This window comes from Onychostoma macrolepis, chromosome 09 (genome assembly GCF_012432095.1).
Source record: "Onychostoma macrolepis isolate SWU-2019 chromosome 09, ASM1243209v1, whole genome shotgun sequence".
In the NCBI taxonomy this organism is placed as follows: domain Eukaryota; kingdom Metazoa; phylum Chordata; class Actinopteri; order Cypriniformes; family Cyprinidae; genus Onychostoma; species Onychostoma macrolepis.
Window position 1 is genome coordinate 35965743 of NC_081163.1, and position 19407 is coordinate 35985149.

The window sequence follows — 19407 nt, forward strand, 5'->3', positions numbered from 1 at the left end:
TATGATCTATGCTCTCTTTATTCTTGCACAGACGGTGCTGTATTAAACAGTAGGCCTACATGAAAAGTGTTTCTGTTGCTTCAGGAAAACGTCACTGAAATGTCTGTGTATTTAACAAATATTGCATTTAATTCACTTCATCTGCGATAAACTATGCAAACACCACATTAAGGCACTTTAGTGTCTTTTACATTAAATGTTTTAAAATAACCCTCATGTTTCCATTGTCTCTAGTCTAGCTTTGTTTGTGTAACCTCTCCTCTCTAGATGAGTGTGCTCATGTTAAAATCAAGTTTAGCAAGGAACTGAGATGAAAAAAATATTTCATGACAATTGCATAGTGACATCCTTTAAATTTATTCAATGTAAACATTAGCCATTTGAATATAAAGTCTTTGATTTCATGATATCTTCCTAGAAATACAATAACGGATTCAAGACAACAACGAAAGTAGATAAAATGATGTTTGTAGATTAATATTAGTTTTATGAAATAAAATGCATATCACACACCGAAGATGACCCTGAGATCTGCCAGAGACAGTTTAGTGAATGAGGATCCAGTTCCAGACAAGACTTTCTGAGCCAGTTCCTTCTTCTTCTCCTGTAGTGAAGAGATCTTGTCTTCAACTGTCCCGTCACACACAAACCTGCGGGGAGATGACACGCTTGACACCATGCAATCAATCTGACTGCTGCTAATGTTTCTTTGCTTGATAGGAAAATATGCCACATGCCATATTACCTCAAAATCTTTACAGAACATGTTTTTTTTTGGGGCTCATCTCATTCATGAAGCGGTCTTTTCTGGTCATTAAGAACCACTACTTAACTGTGTAACTATCTGTCTATAACTGAATACAAGCAACATCAAATCCTCACCTGTGAATTGTAACATCCCGCGACTGTCCCACCCTATAGATCCGATCACAGGCCTGGTCCTCTAGTGCTGGATTCCTGTGAATCAAGGCCCAGTTCTTATACACGTTCACGGTCTCTCTGAAGCAATCCACTTGCAAATCAGTTTACAGTGTGAACCAAAGCAGTTATTGTTTGTGTTTGTGTTGTTTTATAAATTAGACTTTAGACTGATGGTGTAACCGGCATTCAAGAGACTGAAATTACTCATATGTGACCCTGGACCACAAAACCAGTCTTAAGTGTAAATTTTTCAAAATTGAGATTTATACATCAGAATAAGCTGAATAAATAAGCTTTCCATTGATGTATGGTTTGTTAGGATCAGACAATATTTGGCCGAGATACAACTATTTGAAAATCTGGAATCTGAGGGAGCAAAAAAATATAAACATTGAGAAAATCACCTTTAAAGTTGTTCAAATGAAGTTCTTAGCAATGCATATTACTAATCTAAAATTAAGTTTTGATATATTTACGGTAAGAAATTTACAAAATATCTTCATGGAACATGATCTTTACTTAATATCCTAATGATTTTTGGCATAAAAGAAAAATCGATAATTTTGACCCATACAATGTATTTTTGGCTATTGCTACAAATATACCCCAGCGACTTAAGACTGGTTTTGTGCTCCAGGGTCACATATAAAGATCTTCTGTGTAACACTGAAATTTGTATTAATACATATTCATTAAAACTTCTTAAAAACGTGTGAAGTGGCTCACCAGTGCATGTCCATGAGAAACAGATGATTCCCTCCAATCAGATTGATTCCCACACCTCCAGCACACAGAGACACCAGCATCACCTGCAACATCAAGGCCAACAATGAACATCTTTCTAATTCCTGACAAACCAACTAAACACATTAGCAGTCAGTGAAATTACAGATGCTCAACAAGTCAGACCTGCTGTGATGTCAATGTGAAGGAATATGCCATATACCTGTGGTCCTTTAGGGTTAGTGTTGAACTCCTCCACTAGGTCCATTCTGCGTTTAGGATTGACCGTGCCATCAATTACTGAGAACTTTAGCCCCATTTTCTCCAAGTGAACAGCAACGATATGCAGCATGCTGGTCCACTGAGACACAATCACACTGCAGGGTTCAAAATGGAAAGATTGCAAAAATTACAAACTGGTTTTGGGAATCTCAATATAGTACATGGTTGATGTCAGACTGAAATAATAATAGACTGTTAAATGAGATCAAACAACAAAGACATAGTGAGGAAAACTTGCAATGTATCTTCTAATGACTTTTACCTCAGTGGAAAATTTACATTTACTATCTTATGTTTATGATAGAACCAAGAGGTACTTTTCCCTTTTAAAACTCCATGTTCAGAATAAAGACACATTATTTAGGCTTCCCACACATAGGAGTTATTCATGTGGATCTACTGATAATAAGAACCAGATGGAGATCTGAAGATATTTAAAGGTTTTATCGTTTACCGAAACTGAAAGTCCAGTTGACATACCTTTTGTGATCTTTCTTCCTAATTTCTCTCAACTCTGTCAGAATGGCTGAAATCTGAAGTAAATAAATAAATGACATCACAAAGAGCATAGTGACAAATGACACACATATCCACCTTTTTCTGAACGAGTCAGTCTACTATGTTTAAAATTATGGGAGGCACTTCCGGTTTAGGGAATATCCGTTCAAAATGACTGAAACAAATAATTTCAAATAGCTGTGTTCCATTCCTCCTGATTTTCTTCTCTTCTGTTTTTATATCGAATTAAAATCTCTTACATTTCTTTCCCAGGTTTTTACATGGCTCTCAAAATGGTCACTCCCCCTGAAGTTACTCAAATAGTTAGCTCAAAACGTCACGGGGTGTAGAAAAAAAGGTGGATACTGGAAATAAAATGCACACAGCAAGGTGCAGGAGATGATGTTCACCTTAGTGCTTTCACGAGTGTCCTGGAAGAGCTCAGAGGAGAAGCGGTTGCCGTTGAGGGACACAGTGTCTTTAGGGTCAGAGGGCTCAGATAGAGACAAAGCACACAGCTGCTCTTCTAGAGTCAGAGCTACACCATCCCCCTGCATCTCCGACTGATCCAGAGTCTGGAAAAACACATCATACACACTGTGTTAGTACGTGAAAGTGTGTAATAAGAGTGTGTGACACAGAGAGGGAACGTCACCTTCTTGAGCAGAGACGGGTGGCAGCAGCACTGCCTGAGACGCAGCAGCAGTGATAAGATGTGGATGGTGCTGGAGCCCTGAGGCTGCTGAGAGGAAGACAGCGGTTCCTGCTGAGACATCCCAAACTCTCGTGCAACTGAGACACAAACAAGCTCTCAATTACCTTCTTTACCTGTATCGGTAAATGAACAGTCCCACACAAGCCCTGAACTACACTCACTGGCCACTTCATTATGCCAATTTGAAGGTTGTATCCTTTGAAGAACACAGACTTGGGGCTACGACTACAAAGGCTGCAAAGTTCGAAGTGAGCTTTGTTAAAGGGGTCATCGGATGCCCATTTTCAAGTTGATATGATTCTTTAGGGTCTTAGTGAAAAGTCTGTAACATAGTTCGGTAGTGTAAAACAGCTGATTTTGACAGTGTAAAAACGGTGTTCTGTTTACAGCAAGCCGTTTTATTGCATGCCACTTTAAATGCAAATGAGCTTTGCTGACCCCTCCTCTCTTCCGAGCTTCTCTCTGAGAGACGGTAAACTTGCTAATTAGGACATTATTAGGAAAGGCGATTTGCAAACATTCATTAAAAAACCCTTACACTCATTTCTTCTGGAGGTGAAGCTGGATCACGTGTAAAGATAGACACATTTAGGTAGATTGAGGGAGCATTCCCTTCAGAAACAAATGTAAATCTACTGTATTTCCAGTGGATCAGATGTCAAGAGTAAATGACGACTGCTATGTTCATTATTACAACCAACAACAGAACACCTCAATCGCTTAAGAGACATTCTTGACTACATCTGCTCCGGCGGTGAAACAATGGAGGACTGATGACAGCTCACTCAGGGCAGGTCTAAGGTAAAACACCAGTGTCAATCAAACAATTGTGGGAGGGGCCTGGGTCTGTGTGACATCACACCGACAGGCTTCTGAGATCGGCTCGATATGAGAAAGAGGTAATGATTTAAGGAGATTAAATAAAAACCACTGGGTGGATCTTTATCATTATAGGGTGGTTGTGTACACACACTGCCAACACACATTTCAAAAGTACATGTCGCATCCCTTCAGACAGACCACAGTGGTTCTCAATTCCAGTACTGGGAACCCACTGCTCTGCACATTTTGTATCTTATCTGACACACTCAGTTAAGTTCATGGATCTCACTCATCAGAATAGGGGAAGAAATATGATTTAAGTGACTTAGATCAAGCCAACATACTTGCCATATTCAGAGTAGTTCAGAAACTGCTGATCTACTGGGGTTTTCACACACAACCACCTCTACAGGTTACAGAGAATGGGCCGAAAAAAAAAAGGCGGTGATGTAATGGTGTGGGGTATATTTTCTTGGCATATTTTGGGCTTAGTGAAGGGTTTAATGAATGTTTTAATAAATGTGTGAAATACATTTGACCCTTTGGAGCTTGCCATAAAAGGTTTATGTACACTGGAAGCACATATCAGCTTTAGTGAGAAAATGATTTACATTTAAAACAAAAACACAGACTACTGTAACGAACCTGAGAAAAAAAGCTCAGTTATTTAGTGAGAAAGGAGGCTACAAAGCCACACAGAGATTCAGTGGTTAATCCTGAAACACACACTTTCAGAACATACAACTGAAACTTAAGACTGTAAGCGTGAGACTAGTTTAATTTAGAAAAACAGATTGCTATCAAATGCTCATTAACTGTTAATAACTCAATCCTTCGCTTACAGTGACAGATACTGCTTACCTTTCTCAAAAGGATTACTACTGTCACCCTTTTTAGTGTTTCCTTCCTCATGTCTCTTCAGATAGTTCTGCAGTGTGGACCTGGGAAGGAAAAAGACAAGACAATCACACCATGCATGCAAAACATCAAGAAGTGGAAGGTACTGAATACACAAACAGATGGATGTTCAGTGAGATGATGAACCTGGATTGAGCAAACACAACATCATATACAGCCTGTTCATCTTCAGAGAGCTTCAACCTGTGAACCTCACACGTCCGATCAGGCAGAGAGACCTGAAGCAGAAGCACAAACATTTCAGGATTCCTCAGGTTAACAATACATTTCCATAAATTTGTGTCATTTGTGATTGCGGCTAACTTTCATATTAATTTCCAGACCTGGAAGCCACAGTTTAAAATGTCCCTGATATTTCCAGTTTTTCAATCCTTGAGTTTTTAATCATTTCTAGGCTATGAGTTTGTGTGTGTACCAGTGGTTTTCCTAAACACTGAGTGTGTGTGTGTGTGTGTGTGTGTGTACCAGTGGTTTTCCTGTAGCATCCAGCTGATCTTTGGTCCTGCGAAGCAGCAGAGCTCTGGTGAGGATGTTCAATCTCTCTCCTCCTCTCTTTGAGCCATTATCCACCTGAGCCTTCCACAGCTTATACTCGTCAAATGGAGAGCATCTCAGAAACCTGCAGAGCATGTGCAAAAACAACAGCAGTTCAAGTAAATAAGTCGCTATAACAGAGTCGTTAAAGCACTGTGCTGCAGATTATTTGGCTTTTCAAGGCAACAGACACCGGGAAAAATGTGTAAATGCTGTCTGGCTGAACTATATCCAGATACTTCTTAATATGAAGCGTATTAAGGGTAAAAGACATATTACACATATACTTTGTCTCATTGTGCACCGAAACAATTCACCATTTTCTACACGTCGATTTGCCAGGAGAGGAAACAGTAAAATGTATTGAATTCAGACACAGCTGTAGAAATTATTGAGCACAGCCGTCGTGTTCTGACTCCTGACTTATGGAAAACACATCAAATCAGATATGTCTGCTCAGACTGAGACACTTTGCATTCCTCAGCTCGAACAATATAGTGTGACGCCAGCAATGTCAAGATCACATGTTAGATATCCGAGGAATTACAAGAACAGATCAAATCTATACCTTGAATCCAATGTCACTTTGGATGAGATGCCAAATGCTTAAAAAACCAATCTGGGGTTTATATAAAGGACTGTGAACATAAAAAAGGCATGTTTTTTTTTTTTCCAGGATACATAAAAATAAGATGGATTTGAATGCCAAAAATGTTTTTGCTGCCTTACGCCCACTTGAGATCCCGGAATATTGCTATTGTTACATTTGTGGTGTAGTGTGTCTTAAATAGCTAGAAATTGTTCATTGTGAAAGAATTTTGTGGCAAACTGAACATACTTGAGGAGTGAATACATATCCAGCAGGTTGTTCTGAATAGGGGTTCCAGTAACAGCCCAGCGTGATCGGGCCCGCAGCTTACACACCGCCATGGATGTCTGGACTTTTGGGTTCTTAATGTTGTGAGCTTCATCGAGAATCACACGTGCCCAGGCAACACGTAACAGAGGAGGCAGGTCTGTGGCCTGAGACAAGAAGCAAATAACTTCTTAAAACAACCTCTCAGAGGCGCTCAGAAAACAAAACAGGTCCAGGCCCTCAAACATCTCAGCTATTAAATTAATCATTCAGATGTTGAGGTCACTATTCGTACCACATGATCAGAGTCCTTAGAGGGTTTCTCCGCATCCTCCTTCTGCACCGGGATCTCCTTAGACACCAGACTGTATGTGGTGATCACAACATCATGCTCGGCAAGGCTGGTGGAGACAGATTAGAAAGAGGACAGGTTAAGCAAGATGACAAGCAAAAGAAAAAGTGAGAGAGACAAAAAGACAAAACAAAACTGAATAATTGCAATTGTACAGTGACCATAAAAAGTATTTGGACACAGGTTTTTGCCCCCTTACTGATTTTGAATTGTTTTGCATATTTGTCACACTTAAAAGATTCAGATCATCAAACAAGTTTTAATATTACACTAAGATAACACAAGTAAATACAAAATGCAATTTTTAAATGATGATTTCATTTATTAAGGGGAAAAAAACTGTCTAAACCTACCTGGCATACGTGAAAAATTAATCGTTTAACCTATTAAATCATGAAAGAACTGTGATCAACCACATTATTTTAGAAAGCGGTGTTAAATTTCACTAGACGCACCCAGGCCACTGCTGACCAAAAAGAACACAAAGGCTCGTCTCACATTTGCCAAAAAATATCTTGATTAAGACTTTTGGGCAAATATTCTGTGGACTGATGCGACAAAAGTTGAACTTTTTGAAAGGTGTGTGTCCCGTTACATCTGGCGTAAAACCAACACAGCATTTCATAAAAAGAACATCACACCAGCAGTCAGACATGGTGGTGGCAGTGTGATGGTCTGAGGCTGCTTTGTAGGACAATGATCCCAAACACACCAGAAAGTTCACCTCTGAATGGCTCAAGAAAAACTAAATGAAGGTTTTGGAGTGGCCAAGTCAAAGTCTAGACTTAAATCCAATTGAGATGCTGTGGCATGACCTCAAACAGTCCATTCATGCTTGAAAACCCTTCAATGTGGCTGAATTAAAACAATTATGCAAAGAAGAGTGAGCCAAAATTCCTCCACAGCGATGTGAAAGACTCATTGTCAGTTATCGCAAACGCTTGATTGCAGTTGTTGCTGCAAAGTGTGGCACAACCAGTTATTAGATTTAGGGGGCAATTACTTTTTCACATAGGGCCAGGCAGGTTTGGACAGCCTTTTTCCTTTAATAAATGAAATCATTATTTGAAAACTTATTTAATTAAAATATTAACTTAATTAATATTAAAATTTGTTTGATGATCTGAATCATTCAAGTGTAAAATATGCAAAAACCTTTTCACGGCACTGTATGAATGCCACTGCATATGAAAAAATATCAATGAAAGTGTGCGGCCTACACGCCTGAACTCCTCTGTCGGTTGGGGCCATGGTACAAATACACACTGAGACGGCTACTCTTCACACGCTTCTCAATCTCTTTCTTCCAGTGATGCAGCAGAGAAGCAGGACAGATGATCAACGTCCCCTGAGAAGCCACTGTGGTTGAATCTGAGGATGGTAATTATGACACATGCAATCATGAATTTGTTAGCGTACACAACAGCCCTGAGAACAGCAGAAAGCTCCAATCAGATAAAACACGAACATACACGGACTGAAGATCTAAGATTGTGACCTATTAATTACTGATGGATACCGTTTTTAGAAATCCATTCCTCCAGTTTTTCATTCTTCTTTTTCTGAGCCAGAATGAGGGCGATCATTGTGAGAGTCTTCCCCAGGCCCATGTCATCAGCTTCACAAAAAACAAACATTTCAAACAATTAATGAACCCTTTTCATAAACGAAGACACGTTTCCACAGTTACAAACACTGTAAATCTAGCAAAATTAAATATTTTCATTGTTTTTTAAAAAATGTATATTTATAACACTATCATTTGTGTTATTTTACCTCGTCACTGAATTACAAAAAAAAGTTAGCTACAATTAATTTTGACAGCCTTCTGTCCACTGTAACTACACTGCAAAAAAAATGGCTTACATTACTTTGTATTTTTATCTTGTTTCTAGTCAAAATATCTAAAAATTCTTAAATCAAGATACTTTTACCAGATAAGGAAAACGACTTAAGATATTTAGTCGTGTTTCCAGGAGAAAGAAAACAAAATTAAGTGCATTTTGCATTAAACAAGATAAATTATCTGCCAGTGGGGTTGTTTTAAGAATATTTTACTTAGTAAGATAAGCCATTTTTTCAGTGTAATTATGCAATATTTTTGCCTCTTTTAAAATGTAAAACACCACTATAGAGGTTTAGAAGTACGTCAACTTCTGCCTCTGAGAACAGAAGAAATGTGAAAAGGGTGTAGACTTAATTTTATGGTGAAAAAAATCTGCCTTTTATGTGGACAGTGGACTGAACTGGATGTAGTTTAATATTAGGCTTCAAGAACTGACCGCTAAATCTTCATTTTAATACATTTAAAAACGTTCATTGCATTATAAAATAATTTGGCTCCACTTTATATTAAGTGGCCTTAATGACTGTGTACTTGCATTTAAATTAATCATTTGATACAATGCACTTGTTGTATACATACCTGTTTTGCATTGCATTTATGTGTTAACCCTTTCATGCATGTGTCCACTACAGTGGACAGATGTTTGGAACCCATTTTGAACCATTTAGGTTGTAGTACCATGTTCCAACCACCAAGTGGTGAACCCCCAAAGCCCTGTCTACAATTCCATTTAATTATTGTCTTTGTCTCCATTTTTTGTTTTGAGATATTGCATCTTATATTCAAAAAGGCAGAGGGAAGATGAGATGCACCAATTGCCTCAGGAATAAATGATGAATCCTTTTATTCTCAGAAAACCAGACAGGTACAAAAAAATAATTTTCAGCTAAATAGGAATGTCAAAAATCTTAATCTAAATTTTAACAATATTTTTCTTGTACATTTTTTCTGTGACAGAAAACATATCTGTCCACTCAATAGACGTCATGCACCAAAGGGGACATTGTGCCTATATATATATATATATATATATATATATATATATATATATATATATATATATATATATATATATATATATATATATATATATATATGTTCTGCCATATTTTGTGTTTTATCAAAATTATGATATCATTTACACTTGAATAGTTTTATTAAACAGCAATTTTAAATAGTCTTCAGATTTGATCATTTATTTCAATGCTTAGAGTCTATATTTATTTATTTATTTATTAGGTCATATAAATTGTAGGCATGTACTGTATTGAGTGCAGGGATATGTGTGCATGATTTTTGAGTGTGTGGTGGGAAGGTGTGTATGCTTGTGTGTGTATATATATTTGTGCTCACATATGATACTGGATTTAATTGTTTTAAATAAAAGTTAAATAAAAAAAAATGTAAAAAGTGTTTTGAGTCATAGAATGTTATGTTTTTCAAATGTCGTCTCTGTCGTTGTTATTTAATGTTCCAAGTTTCTGATGCAAAAGCCTCTAAAAGCCATATCTGTCAAAAATGAGATAACGATACTGAGTGAATGCTCTCGGCACATAATATACGTTCATCAAATACTTTAATTTCAAATCAGCTAAATCCCAGCCTCAGCCCATTCAGAAGTACAGTGCTTACACAGAAACCTATATATAGCCTAGGTGTCTGATAAAAATGTTGAAGAAAAACATCAGACTTCTTAAGTGTATTCAAACCATTTTCTCTTAGTAAATGTTTTAAAAACATGTTTGTTTGTTTTTTCAGACCAGTCATTGACTCCCTTCAAATTAAATATATTGATTGAAAAAAAAAAAAAAAAGTTATTGGCATGATTTTTCACTTGTTTAAAAAAATAAAAAATACTTGCAAACATGTTTTGCAATACAATATGAACACAATAAGTACATTGTACTCATTTTTAGATGCAAGTACACAGTAGTTAAGGCCACCTAATATAAAGTGAGACCAATAATTTTAACTTGAATCAATATTTAGTTCCCACTAATTTGTTTTGTAAGTGTTTGTATTATAAATTGGAGAATGCAATGTTGCCAAACTCACACTGAACTCACACTGGAGCCCCTGATCATCCTGTCAGGGTTTACTTTATAATAAATATTTTACTGACTAAATGGTAACACTTTAATTTAGGGTCTCTTAACTATGCATGCATATTACTAGAACATTAGCAATTTATTAGTAGTAATTAAGCACATATTAGTGACTTATTCTACATGAATTTATTCTACATCCCAACACCTAAACTTAACAACTACCTTACTAACTATTAATAAGCAGCAAATTAAGATTGTATTGAGGGAAAAGTCATAGTTAATAGTGAATAAGTGTTCCCTATTCTAAAGTGTTACAGACTAAATTAAAAAATAAATAAAAAACAACATCACAAATACATATATTAAATATATATGCATATATAAAATATCAATCTCAATCAAAATATTAATAAAAATGATGAGTATTACCCAAAATTCCGCCACATGGTTTCTGTGTCTCTCTCCACAGCAGCCAGGCCAGAGCTCTCCTCTGATGAGGCAACAGCGCCACCTTGTGAAATAAAATCATCTTTTATACAATCTAACTGTATACTTAACTATTCAGCAAATTATTCCACAACAAATATGAAATTAATTTGATGAATTAAAAGTTAGCAATAAAATGAAAAATGTAACTTCTTATATTGAACAAGTGGCAAGTCTACTAATTTGCATTTACACTTCAATATCTATTTTGCAGTCCAATCATCAGATTTTCAAATTCCGTCCTGCATTTAAATATTTTGCACTCCTGATCATGAGGTTTTTACTTTTACTCTTTTACAGTACAGCTGTATAATTCAATTTATGCACATTTGACTATGATGGCATTATAATATGCAGACAGCTTTAAAGCCTGAACCGGCTTACCTTGATTCCTTTGGGATCCGGTGCCTCTGTGTCTTCTGAAGGGCAGGACTCCAGCGAGTCGTGCAGATGGTCGATGGTCTCAGTGGTGGCATTGCGGACAGCCAGCAGTCTGTTCTCAGTCATCCTGCCACCATAGAAAGCCTGGCTCTGAGGATTCACTGCAGAGACAACCGGCCAAATCAGCACATCAATGCGCTCACTAATGAGATGGGCACACAAAGCACCAATTTATAGGAGAAGAATGAGATTAAACACTATACCTCCAAACATCTGGGAGTAGCCTTGGCTCAGGTTCAGACCCAGTGAGCTACCAGAGGACTCCTTCATCACGAGAGCTGGAGCGGCGGGCAGGAGGACGGTGCTTCCAGGACGACTGAATGGATTGGAATGGCTGTGTGCTGCTTTATGTTCTGCCTCCGATTTGACTTTATCCTGAGACTCTTTATCTGAGATTCATTTGAATTTCTTCAGTATTTCTTCAGTATAAGGGTATTAAGCTTATCAAGCTTAATTTTTATTAATTATTAAAGTGCCCCTATTATGGATTTTTGAAGATGAGCTTTCATGCAGTGTGTAACAGCTCTCAGTGAATGAAAACATCCTGCAAAGCTTTAAATCTGAAAGTGCACCGTGTATGAAGTTATTGTCTCTCAAAAGAAATTAATCATCACTTTGCTGGCATTGGTCTGAATGAAAATGCAAATTCATTATTTGCCACTAGGTGTCGCTTTCGAAGCGTTAAAAGCTCACAAACACTGCTTTAAATGAAATCGGACCAATCACTGCAGATTAGAGTCACATAAAGGAGGGGTTTGGAAAAATGAATCATTGAGCGAATCGTTTGGGAGTCGTTGAGCAAGTAAGGTAAAAATAAATGCATATTATAAGAAAATTAAAATGTTTTTTGACCTTGCATGCATGTCAACTTGTTGTTGGGGATTCCCTTTCATATCCCATAATAGGGGCACTTTAATTCATAAACATCATTATGTTTTTTTTTAGGAAGCATGTTACAGCCTTGACTTGTCATGAAAAAGGTCAAATTATCTGATGATCTAAAAAAAAAAAAAAACTTTCTGATATTGAAAAAGTCATGAGGATCTACAGGGGTCCCAAATATATAACATTGTTTCCTGTTTTATGTTCTTTTTTCTACAAATTAGTTAGGCCCCATGGTTTTGAAAAGTTTTTCAAATATTAATAAACTGTAATTTTGTTAAAAAAAAAAGTAATAATAAAATAGTAATAAAACATTATGCTAAATCACTGAAATCCAAAAATGTCATCCTGATAATGAGGCTTTTGCCTTCATTATGACATCAGGACAGTTGCATCAGCCTAACATTTATTCTTTTACACATTGATTGGGGACAGTGAGGTTTTTGTGCCTTGTACTCACCAAAGCTGCATTTATTTTAATCACAAAATGCAGTTAAAGAGCAATATTATGAAATATAATAAGAGTTTAAATAATATTTGAATATTTTAAAATGCAATTAATTCTTGTTATGGCAAAGCTGTATTTTCAGCATCATTACTGCAGTCTTCAGTGTAACATGATCTTCAGAAATCATTCTAATATGCTGATTTGCTGCTCAACAAACATTTATTTTTGTGGAAACCGTGATTTTCTTTTTTTTTTTTTACAGGATACTTGTATGAATAGAAAGTTCAAAAGAACAGTATTTAATTTAAATGGAAATAGACTGCAACATTATACATGTCTTTGTTACTTTTAATTAATTTAATGTATCCTTGCTGAATAAATGTATTAATTTTTTCAAAACAAAACTTATTGGCCCCAAACGTTTTAAATGGTAGTGTATGCATCCCCAGAAAACAACAAAATACATTTTAATTTGGTAAATAAAAACATACTCATAATAAAAGAGGTACATTCAAGTCATGTATAAATCATGTATACTAAATAATTTACAGATAGATCTTGAAAGAATAATGAGCGTCATTGACCCAAAAATAAAGCGAGCCTCACCAGACAGCGACTCCGTGGTCAGACTCAGAGACTCCAGAGCCTCTTCCAGCTCCTTCACCTGACTCTTCAAACGCTCCCCTTTATCTGGCAGAGCCGACACATTCACCACTGAAAGAGTGGCCTGGGAGAGACAGAGCACACAGAGAGTGAGGAACCCTAACCTCCTGAGACCTGGAGAAGATGGGCATGTCATTACATTGTTTAAAAAAAAAAAAAATTATAATTCATAAGCTATGCCATGTCCTTGGTGGAGGACATCGGGACTCTTTTTTTTTTTTAAATAAAAAGACATGAATGAACATGCACAGGCAAAAACAATTGATTTTATAAAATCACCAATACATTTTAGTTTTCAGTTTAGTTTTTATATATATATATATATATATATATATATATATATATATATGCTTTTTTTTTAACCAAACATTGCATAAAGATGATTCTCAACTATGTCACAACAGAATGATTTGATATACCATTTTTTTTTTTTTAATGCAAAATGTGTGTAAAATGGCCATAAACGGATTTTCTCGTTATATACAATGCATCTCTAAACGAAATCTCATTTGCATATTAATATTTTTGGGGCAACATAGAATGAAAAAATAAGTATAATAATGGGAGTAATAATTGACAAGATTTTCATAATAATATATAGTATTTCATAGAAATATTGAAATATAATTTCTTTCCTATTCATTTGTTTTGTTTCCCAAAATGCGTAACAAACATGCTTTTAGTCCCGGCGGGGGCTGTTTCATAAAACAAGTTTACCAAATAAGCCAGGCTTATTTCAGTTAGTCAGACTTATTTTGAACCAAATCAAACTGACAAATCAGCTGCTAAACTTATTTTATGAAACAGGCCCCAGGTGTCTTCATATGAGGACATGTATGAAATCAACGTCCTGTTTTGTAACAGAAAGTCAAATTTTGATTTGAAACCCCATAACATTTTCCTGAGATGTTGATGTATGACACACAGTTTAAAAATTAGTCAGATTTAAATGATAAATTTGAAGACCAAGGAGAGGGAGTGGTTACAATGAAACATTTAGTATCTCTGAAAAGCCCTGAATGTGCTCTGTACAGGACATCCAGACTTAAAACTGTGACATGTAACGTCTCAGAGAAATCACTAAAACATAATGTCCTCATATGTTACCCTGGACCACAAAACCAGTCATAAGTGTCAATTTTTTTAAATTGAGATTTATACATCATCAGAAAGCTGAATAAATAATCTTTCCATTGATGTATGGTTTGTTGGACAATATTTGGCCGAGACACAACTATTTTAAAATCTGGAATCTGAGGGTGCAAAAAAAAATCTAAATATTGAGAAAATCACCTTTAAAGTTGTCCAAAATAAAGTTCTTAGCAATGCATATTACTAATCAATAATTAAGTTTTGATATATTTACAGTAGGAAATTCACTAAATATCTTCATGGAACATGATCTTAATATCCTAATGATTTTTGGCATAAAATAAAAATGGATAATTTTGACCCATACAATGTGTTTTTGGCTATTGCTACAAATATACCCCAGCGACTTAAGACTGCTTTTGTGGTCCAGGGTCACATATGAGGACGCAGGGTCTCAGGAGGTTAAGCATAACCAGCTGAATCAAATTTGTAATGCATCATGACTATTACATAATATTAACTGTAACAAACAAGACAACAGTAAAGGATGGGTAACCTTCTTCTGCTTGAGCTGGGCTGTGAGATGGCTGTGGAGGGCCCCGGGGTCCTCAGACCGACCCTGGACTTTAGAAGCAGGCTGGAAACCAGGATAAGAGGTGAGTGTTTTCTGAACAGGTGCGGCTGGAGTCGGAGCACTCTGTACCGACACCAGCTGAACATCATCCTCCTCGTCGCTCCACTCACCAAACCGGTCCTCTGCCTGACTCTGCTTCGCTACGGCCTTCTGAACATTAAGTGCTGTGGGTTTTTCAGAAACTGGGCCGTCCTGCGATGCGGAGCTTTGAGTTTTATCCGGAGCTGATTTTGAAGCAGCAGTGCTTTGCTTGTTTGAGCGGTCATCCTTTGTTTCATTCTCTACTGAAGCTTTCTTATCGCATCCGGATGAGCTCTGTGCAGAGCCGCCTGTTTTTGTAGGCTTCTTCTCCTGCTGGTGTTTGAGGCTGGTCTCGGATTCACTCGGTCCTTGAACACTTTCGTCCACAGAGTTTGGACTCTCAGGACTCTCTGCGGTGCTCCTGAACCTCTCATCATCAGACGCTCTCTTCTTTATCTTCATCCCAGCGGGAAGTTTCTTGTTCCTCCAAGACTCTGAGTCTTTCCCCTCTCTGTCCAACCCGCTTTGACCATCTGACCCATTCTTGTTATTCCCTTCTATCTCTGTTGTCTCGGACCGCTCTTCTTTCTTTTTAGCACTGCTGTGATCTTTACCGTTCACACGTTTGTTATCACCATTGATCTCAGCATCTGGATCTCTCTCGCGTTCTGAAGACTTGTCCTGTTTTGTCTTGACTTTGAAAGGGTTTCTGACAGGAGTGAGGCTTGAGGATTGAAGATCTTTCTCTGACAAATCAGTCCTTTTCTCAGGGTTTTTCTGCAAGAAGGTCGTAGTGAATTGTCTCAAGAAATAAATTCATAATTTTAAAAACAAAAAGTGGACACAAATATGCTAACTTTTTTTTTTAATGTTAATATAATTTTAGAAAATACATGTGTGCCTCTCTTTTTTTTTTTTTTTTTTTTTAGCTTGTGCCTCACAGCATCTTATTTGTTTTAGTTTTGAAGCAGTACATAAGACAAAACATACTTAGATGATACCATAAATACAAAACATGTAGTTATGTGGAATATGTGTGAAACAATTGTGTGGTGTAAGTATATATCTCTGTTATGCATTTTACAAATATATATGTGGAACAGCCTATTTGTAGAAGGTCTTGCTTCCAGCCAAAATATATAAATATTCTTAAATCAAGAAGTAAAAATTATGGTCTTGTTTTCAGAAAAAACATGTCAAAATTAAGTGAGTTTTTGCTTGAAACAAGCAAAATAATCTTGTTTTCTGTTTGACATAAGATTATTTTTCTTACCCCATTGGAAGATTATTTTGCTTGTTTCAAGCAAAAACTCACTTAATTTTGACATGTTTTTTCTGAAAACAAGACCATAATTTTTTACTTGTATAGAAAATCCTTCTTGATTTAAGAATTTGTAGATATTTTGGCTGGAAACAAGACTAAACATCTAGGTTAGAAAAGCATTTTTTTGCAGTGTATAAACTAAGAGAAAAAAAGAGAAATAAATTAAATAAGGAACTCTTTTAAGAAGAAAAAATCAAATGTGTACCTCTCTCCACGGAACACAACCACACCACTTCTGTCCTTCAGATTTTCCAAGCATACAGCGATAAAACAACCTGATTATGAAAGAAATAAAGTATTAACGGCGTGGATTTAGAATCCTTTCCTATTTACCTTTCGTTGCAGTCAATTACAAGGACTGTGCCTAGAAAAATGCATACATGTTCAGAAAAGAGTCCTCTTGAATTTTTTACTAACCTTACAACAACCTACATTGCGACACTTGAATATATAGTGTTATTTTACTCAAAAATATGATGTGTGGTTATGAAAGTAATCAACAGAATGATCAGATGGTTATTCCAATACTGGATGGATGTCTTAATACAGACTGAGTTTTAGGTGCCCTTCATCCAGCAGCTTTCCATTGGATTTGAACTTTGGGTGATTTCCACAATATGTCAGGTACAACACAAACAATTCATCTCGGCTTTGTTGCATTGCATTTTACAGTAAAGTCTTATTTTAACATCCGGAGCTGCTTCTCGGGCTTCATTTACTTCATTGAGAAGACCGTTGCTTGCTCCACAACACTCAAAATTATTAATATTATGAGTAATCGTTCATATTGGTCTCTGTGCTTCCCAACACCATCCTCACAGTAGATATGCAGCGTAACCCTTACTTGTATTTGTCCCGTTTTTCATTGTATATTAGTGTCTGAAGTTCAACCATGGAGTCTTCATGCTGAAGGCAGTGCGATGGTGGGATCCTGAAAAACAAGGCAACACACTGACTCATGCACATTTGATTTAAATAAACAAAACCACTCAATCTGTATCAAATCCGTGCATAAATAGAGTGAAAATAAAATTAGAATAAATGATGCATATCACTTAGATTACTATAATGCATGTATGAAGGTGCGCGCACTCACTCTGTAGACAGTGTAAAGTTGCAGGGCGTTGCATCACGCGCAGTGCAAATATAAAAACTTTTGCCCTTATTCGGTCCTTCCTTCACACCGGTCTTCAGTAAGCATGTACTGCCTGAACAACACAAGTTGAATTAGCCCTTTGTCTTGTTAAACAAATTAAATAAATTGAATCAGTACTTTCGCATTCACGCATCAGAAGTCGCCAGCTTGAACACAGAGTGAAACTGCTTTACACTGTGATAAACGAGAATACGATACTTACCGTGTGTTTCACACAGAAGTCTTTCCATCTTATAATGACAGCGCCTTGTTTCATGTAAATCACCGGCTTCACTTTCACTGTAGACACAAACACCCGCCGCTGTCGCGCTTTTCATGACGTAATCTGCACTGTAGCCAATAAACGCCTTGCTGAAACTACTGTACTAATGTACTGACATTGTACATCAATAACAATAAAAGTAGCAACTATGGTGTTTTGGTGGAAGCTATTCTTACAATAGTAAGTTTTGTACAGGTGCGTTGCCCTAAACTGACCAAATATATAAATTCCAAATGTTCTTCAAACACTCTTCTGTTACAGCAGGTGGAGCCATGGGCACATCATATGAATGGACATGTTTTGTTCTGAATATGATTCATAGGATCTTGACCATGAGACAGGCTAGGCTGCACAGTCACAGGAAAATCATAGGTTTGATGAAAGATTTACATTAAAATATGTCCAATCATATTTTGCTTCAAAGAAAATCATCTCCCAGACGCTTCTAGAAGAAAGAAAATCAGTATAACTTCCTTCAAATAAAGAGACCTTCTATTGGAGGCCTCTGTGTAATAGATAAATAAATATATATATTTTTTTGTTTGTTTGTTTTTTAATTGCTCTTACTTCTTTTCTTTCTTTCTATAGTAAATATTATTATTAATATAAATTGCATCATTCTAATTGTAAAAAATAAAATGAAATAAAATAAAATAATAAAATACCTGTAAATGAAGAGGCTTGCTTTTATTTATTTTTAATCTCATGATTGTGAATCTTTTTTGGAAGTTTATCAAGTTCATTAGAACATTACTGCAGTTATCTATGTGTCCTCCAGACAGTATTTGTAATTTTCAAGCCAGCATTTTTTTATTATGTATAAACAAGCAAGTATCTGGAGTCTCATTTTCTCACGAGTGTTTAAACGCACATGCTGACAATACAAATGAAAGCATCTGCTCGGCTCACACTTCGTCTGAAGCTGGATTCTTCTTCTAACCAGTCAGGTAGCTGCTGCTCTGTGAAGAAAGATTTGTTAAATTATGTAAAATGCCATCTGGAGCAGTAATATTTCTTAGCGTCATGAAAAGGACACATGAGGATGAGTGCTACTAAAGGATGAGTAAAAGTGAAGTGAAAACCCAACAGTAATACAGTTATTAACTGCTAAAGCCACACGCAGAGATACATGCACAGAGTGGCATCTGTGTTATTATATGATATGTTTTGACTTTTTCCGTGCTGTTATACTTACTGTCAAAATATCATTGACGGCTACTAAATACTGGCCTACTAGCATGAGACCGTACTCAAGGGCAACACAAACAGAACTCTCTGTGTGTAGCTAAACTGTTGGTGATGATGACACAATGACGAAATTGTTGTATTTAGGCAGACAGTCTGTTTGTGCTTCGCTTTGGGAGTCAGATGCTCCCAGAAAGAGCAGGAAAACGACGAGTACAAAAACACAGTTTAGCTTACAGCTACTGTACTGCGAGCGCCAGCACAACAACAACTGACTCTTTAAATCCAAACACGTCCC

At 36.5% G+C, this 19407-nt stretch overlaps 1 protein-coding gene across 1 annotated transcript; it reads right to left on the reverse strand.

The window, feature by feature from the left end:
- Positions 1-338: 338 nt before the first annotated feature.
- ttf2 (transcription termination factor, RNA polymerase II) lies at positions 339-18116 on the reverse strand. The gene is made up of 23 exons (XM_058788084.1): positions 17865-18116; positions 17603-17714; positions 17351-17437; positions 16712-16781; positions 15084-15959; positions 13379-13499; positions 11646-11831; positions 11386-11543; positions 10945-11026; positions 8141-8239; positions 7842-7992; positions 6565-6670; positions 6252-6436; positions 5345-5498; positions 5006-5097; positions 4823-4902; positions 3080-3216; positions 2835-2999; positions 2407-2459; positions 1868-2021; positions 1648-1730; positions 883-957; positions 339-650 (listed from the first exon to the last, which is right to left on the reverse strand). Exons 1-23 carry the CDS (start codon positions 17977-17979, stop codon positions 506-508), a joined length of 3486 nt encoding a protein of 1161 aa, XP_058644067.1. The 5' UTR covers positions 17980-18116; the 3' UTR covers positions 339-505.
- Positions 18117-19407: the final 1291 nt, after the last annotated feature.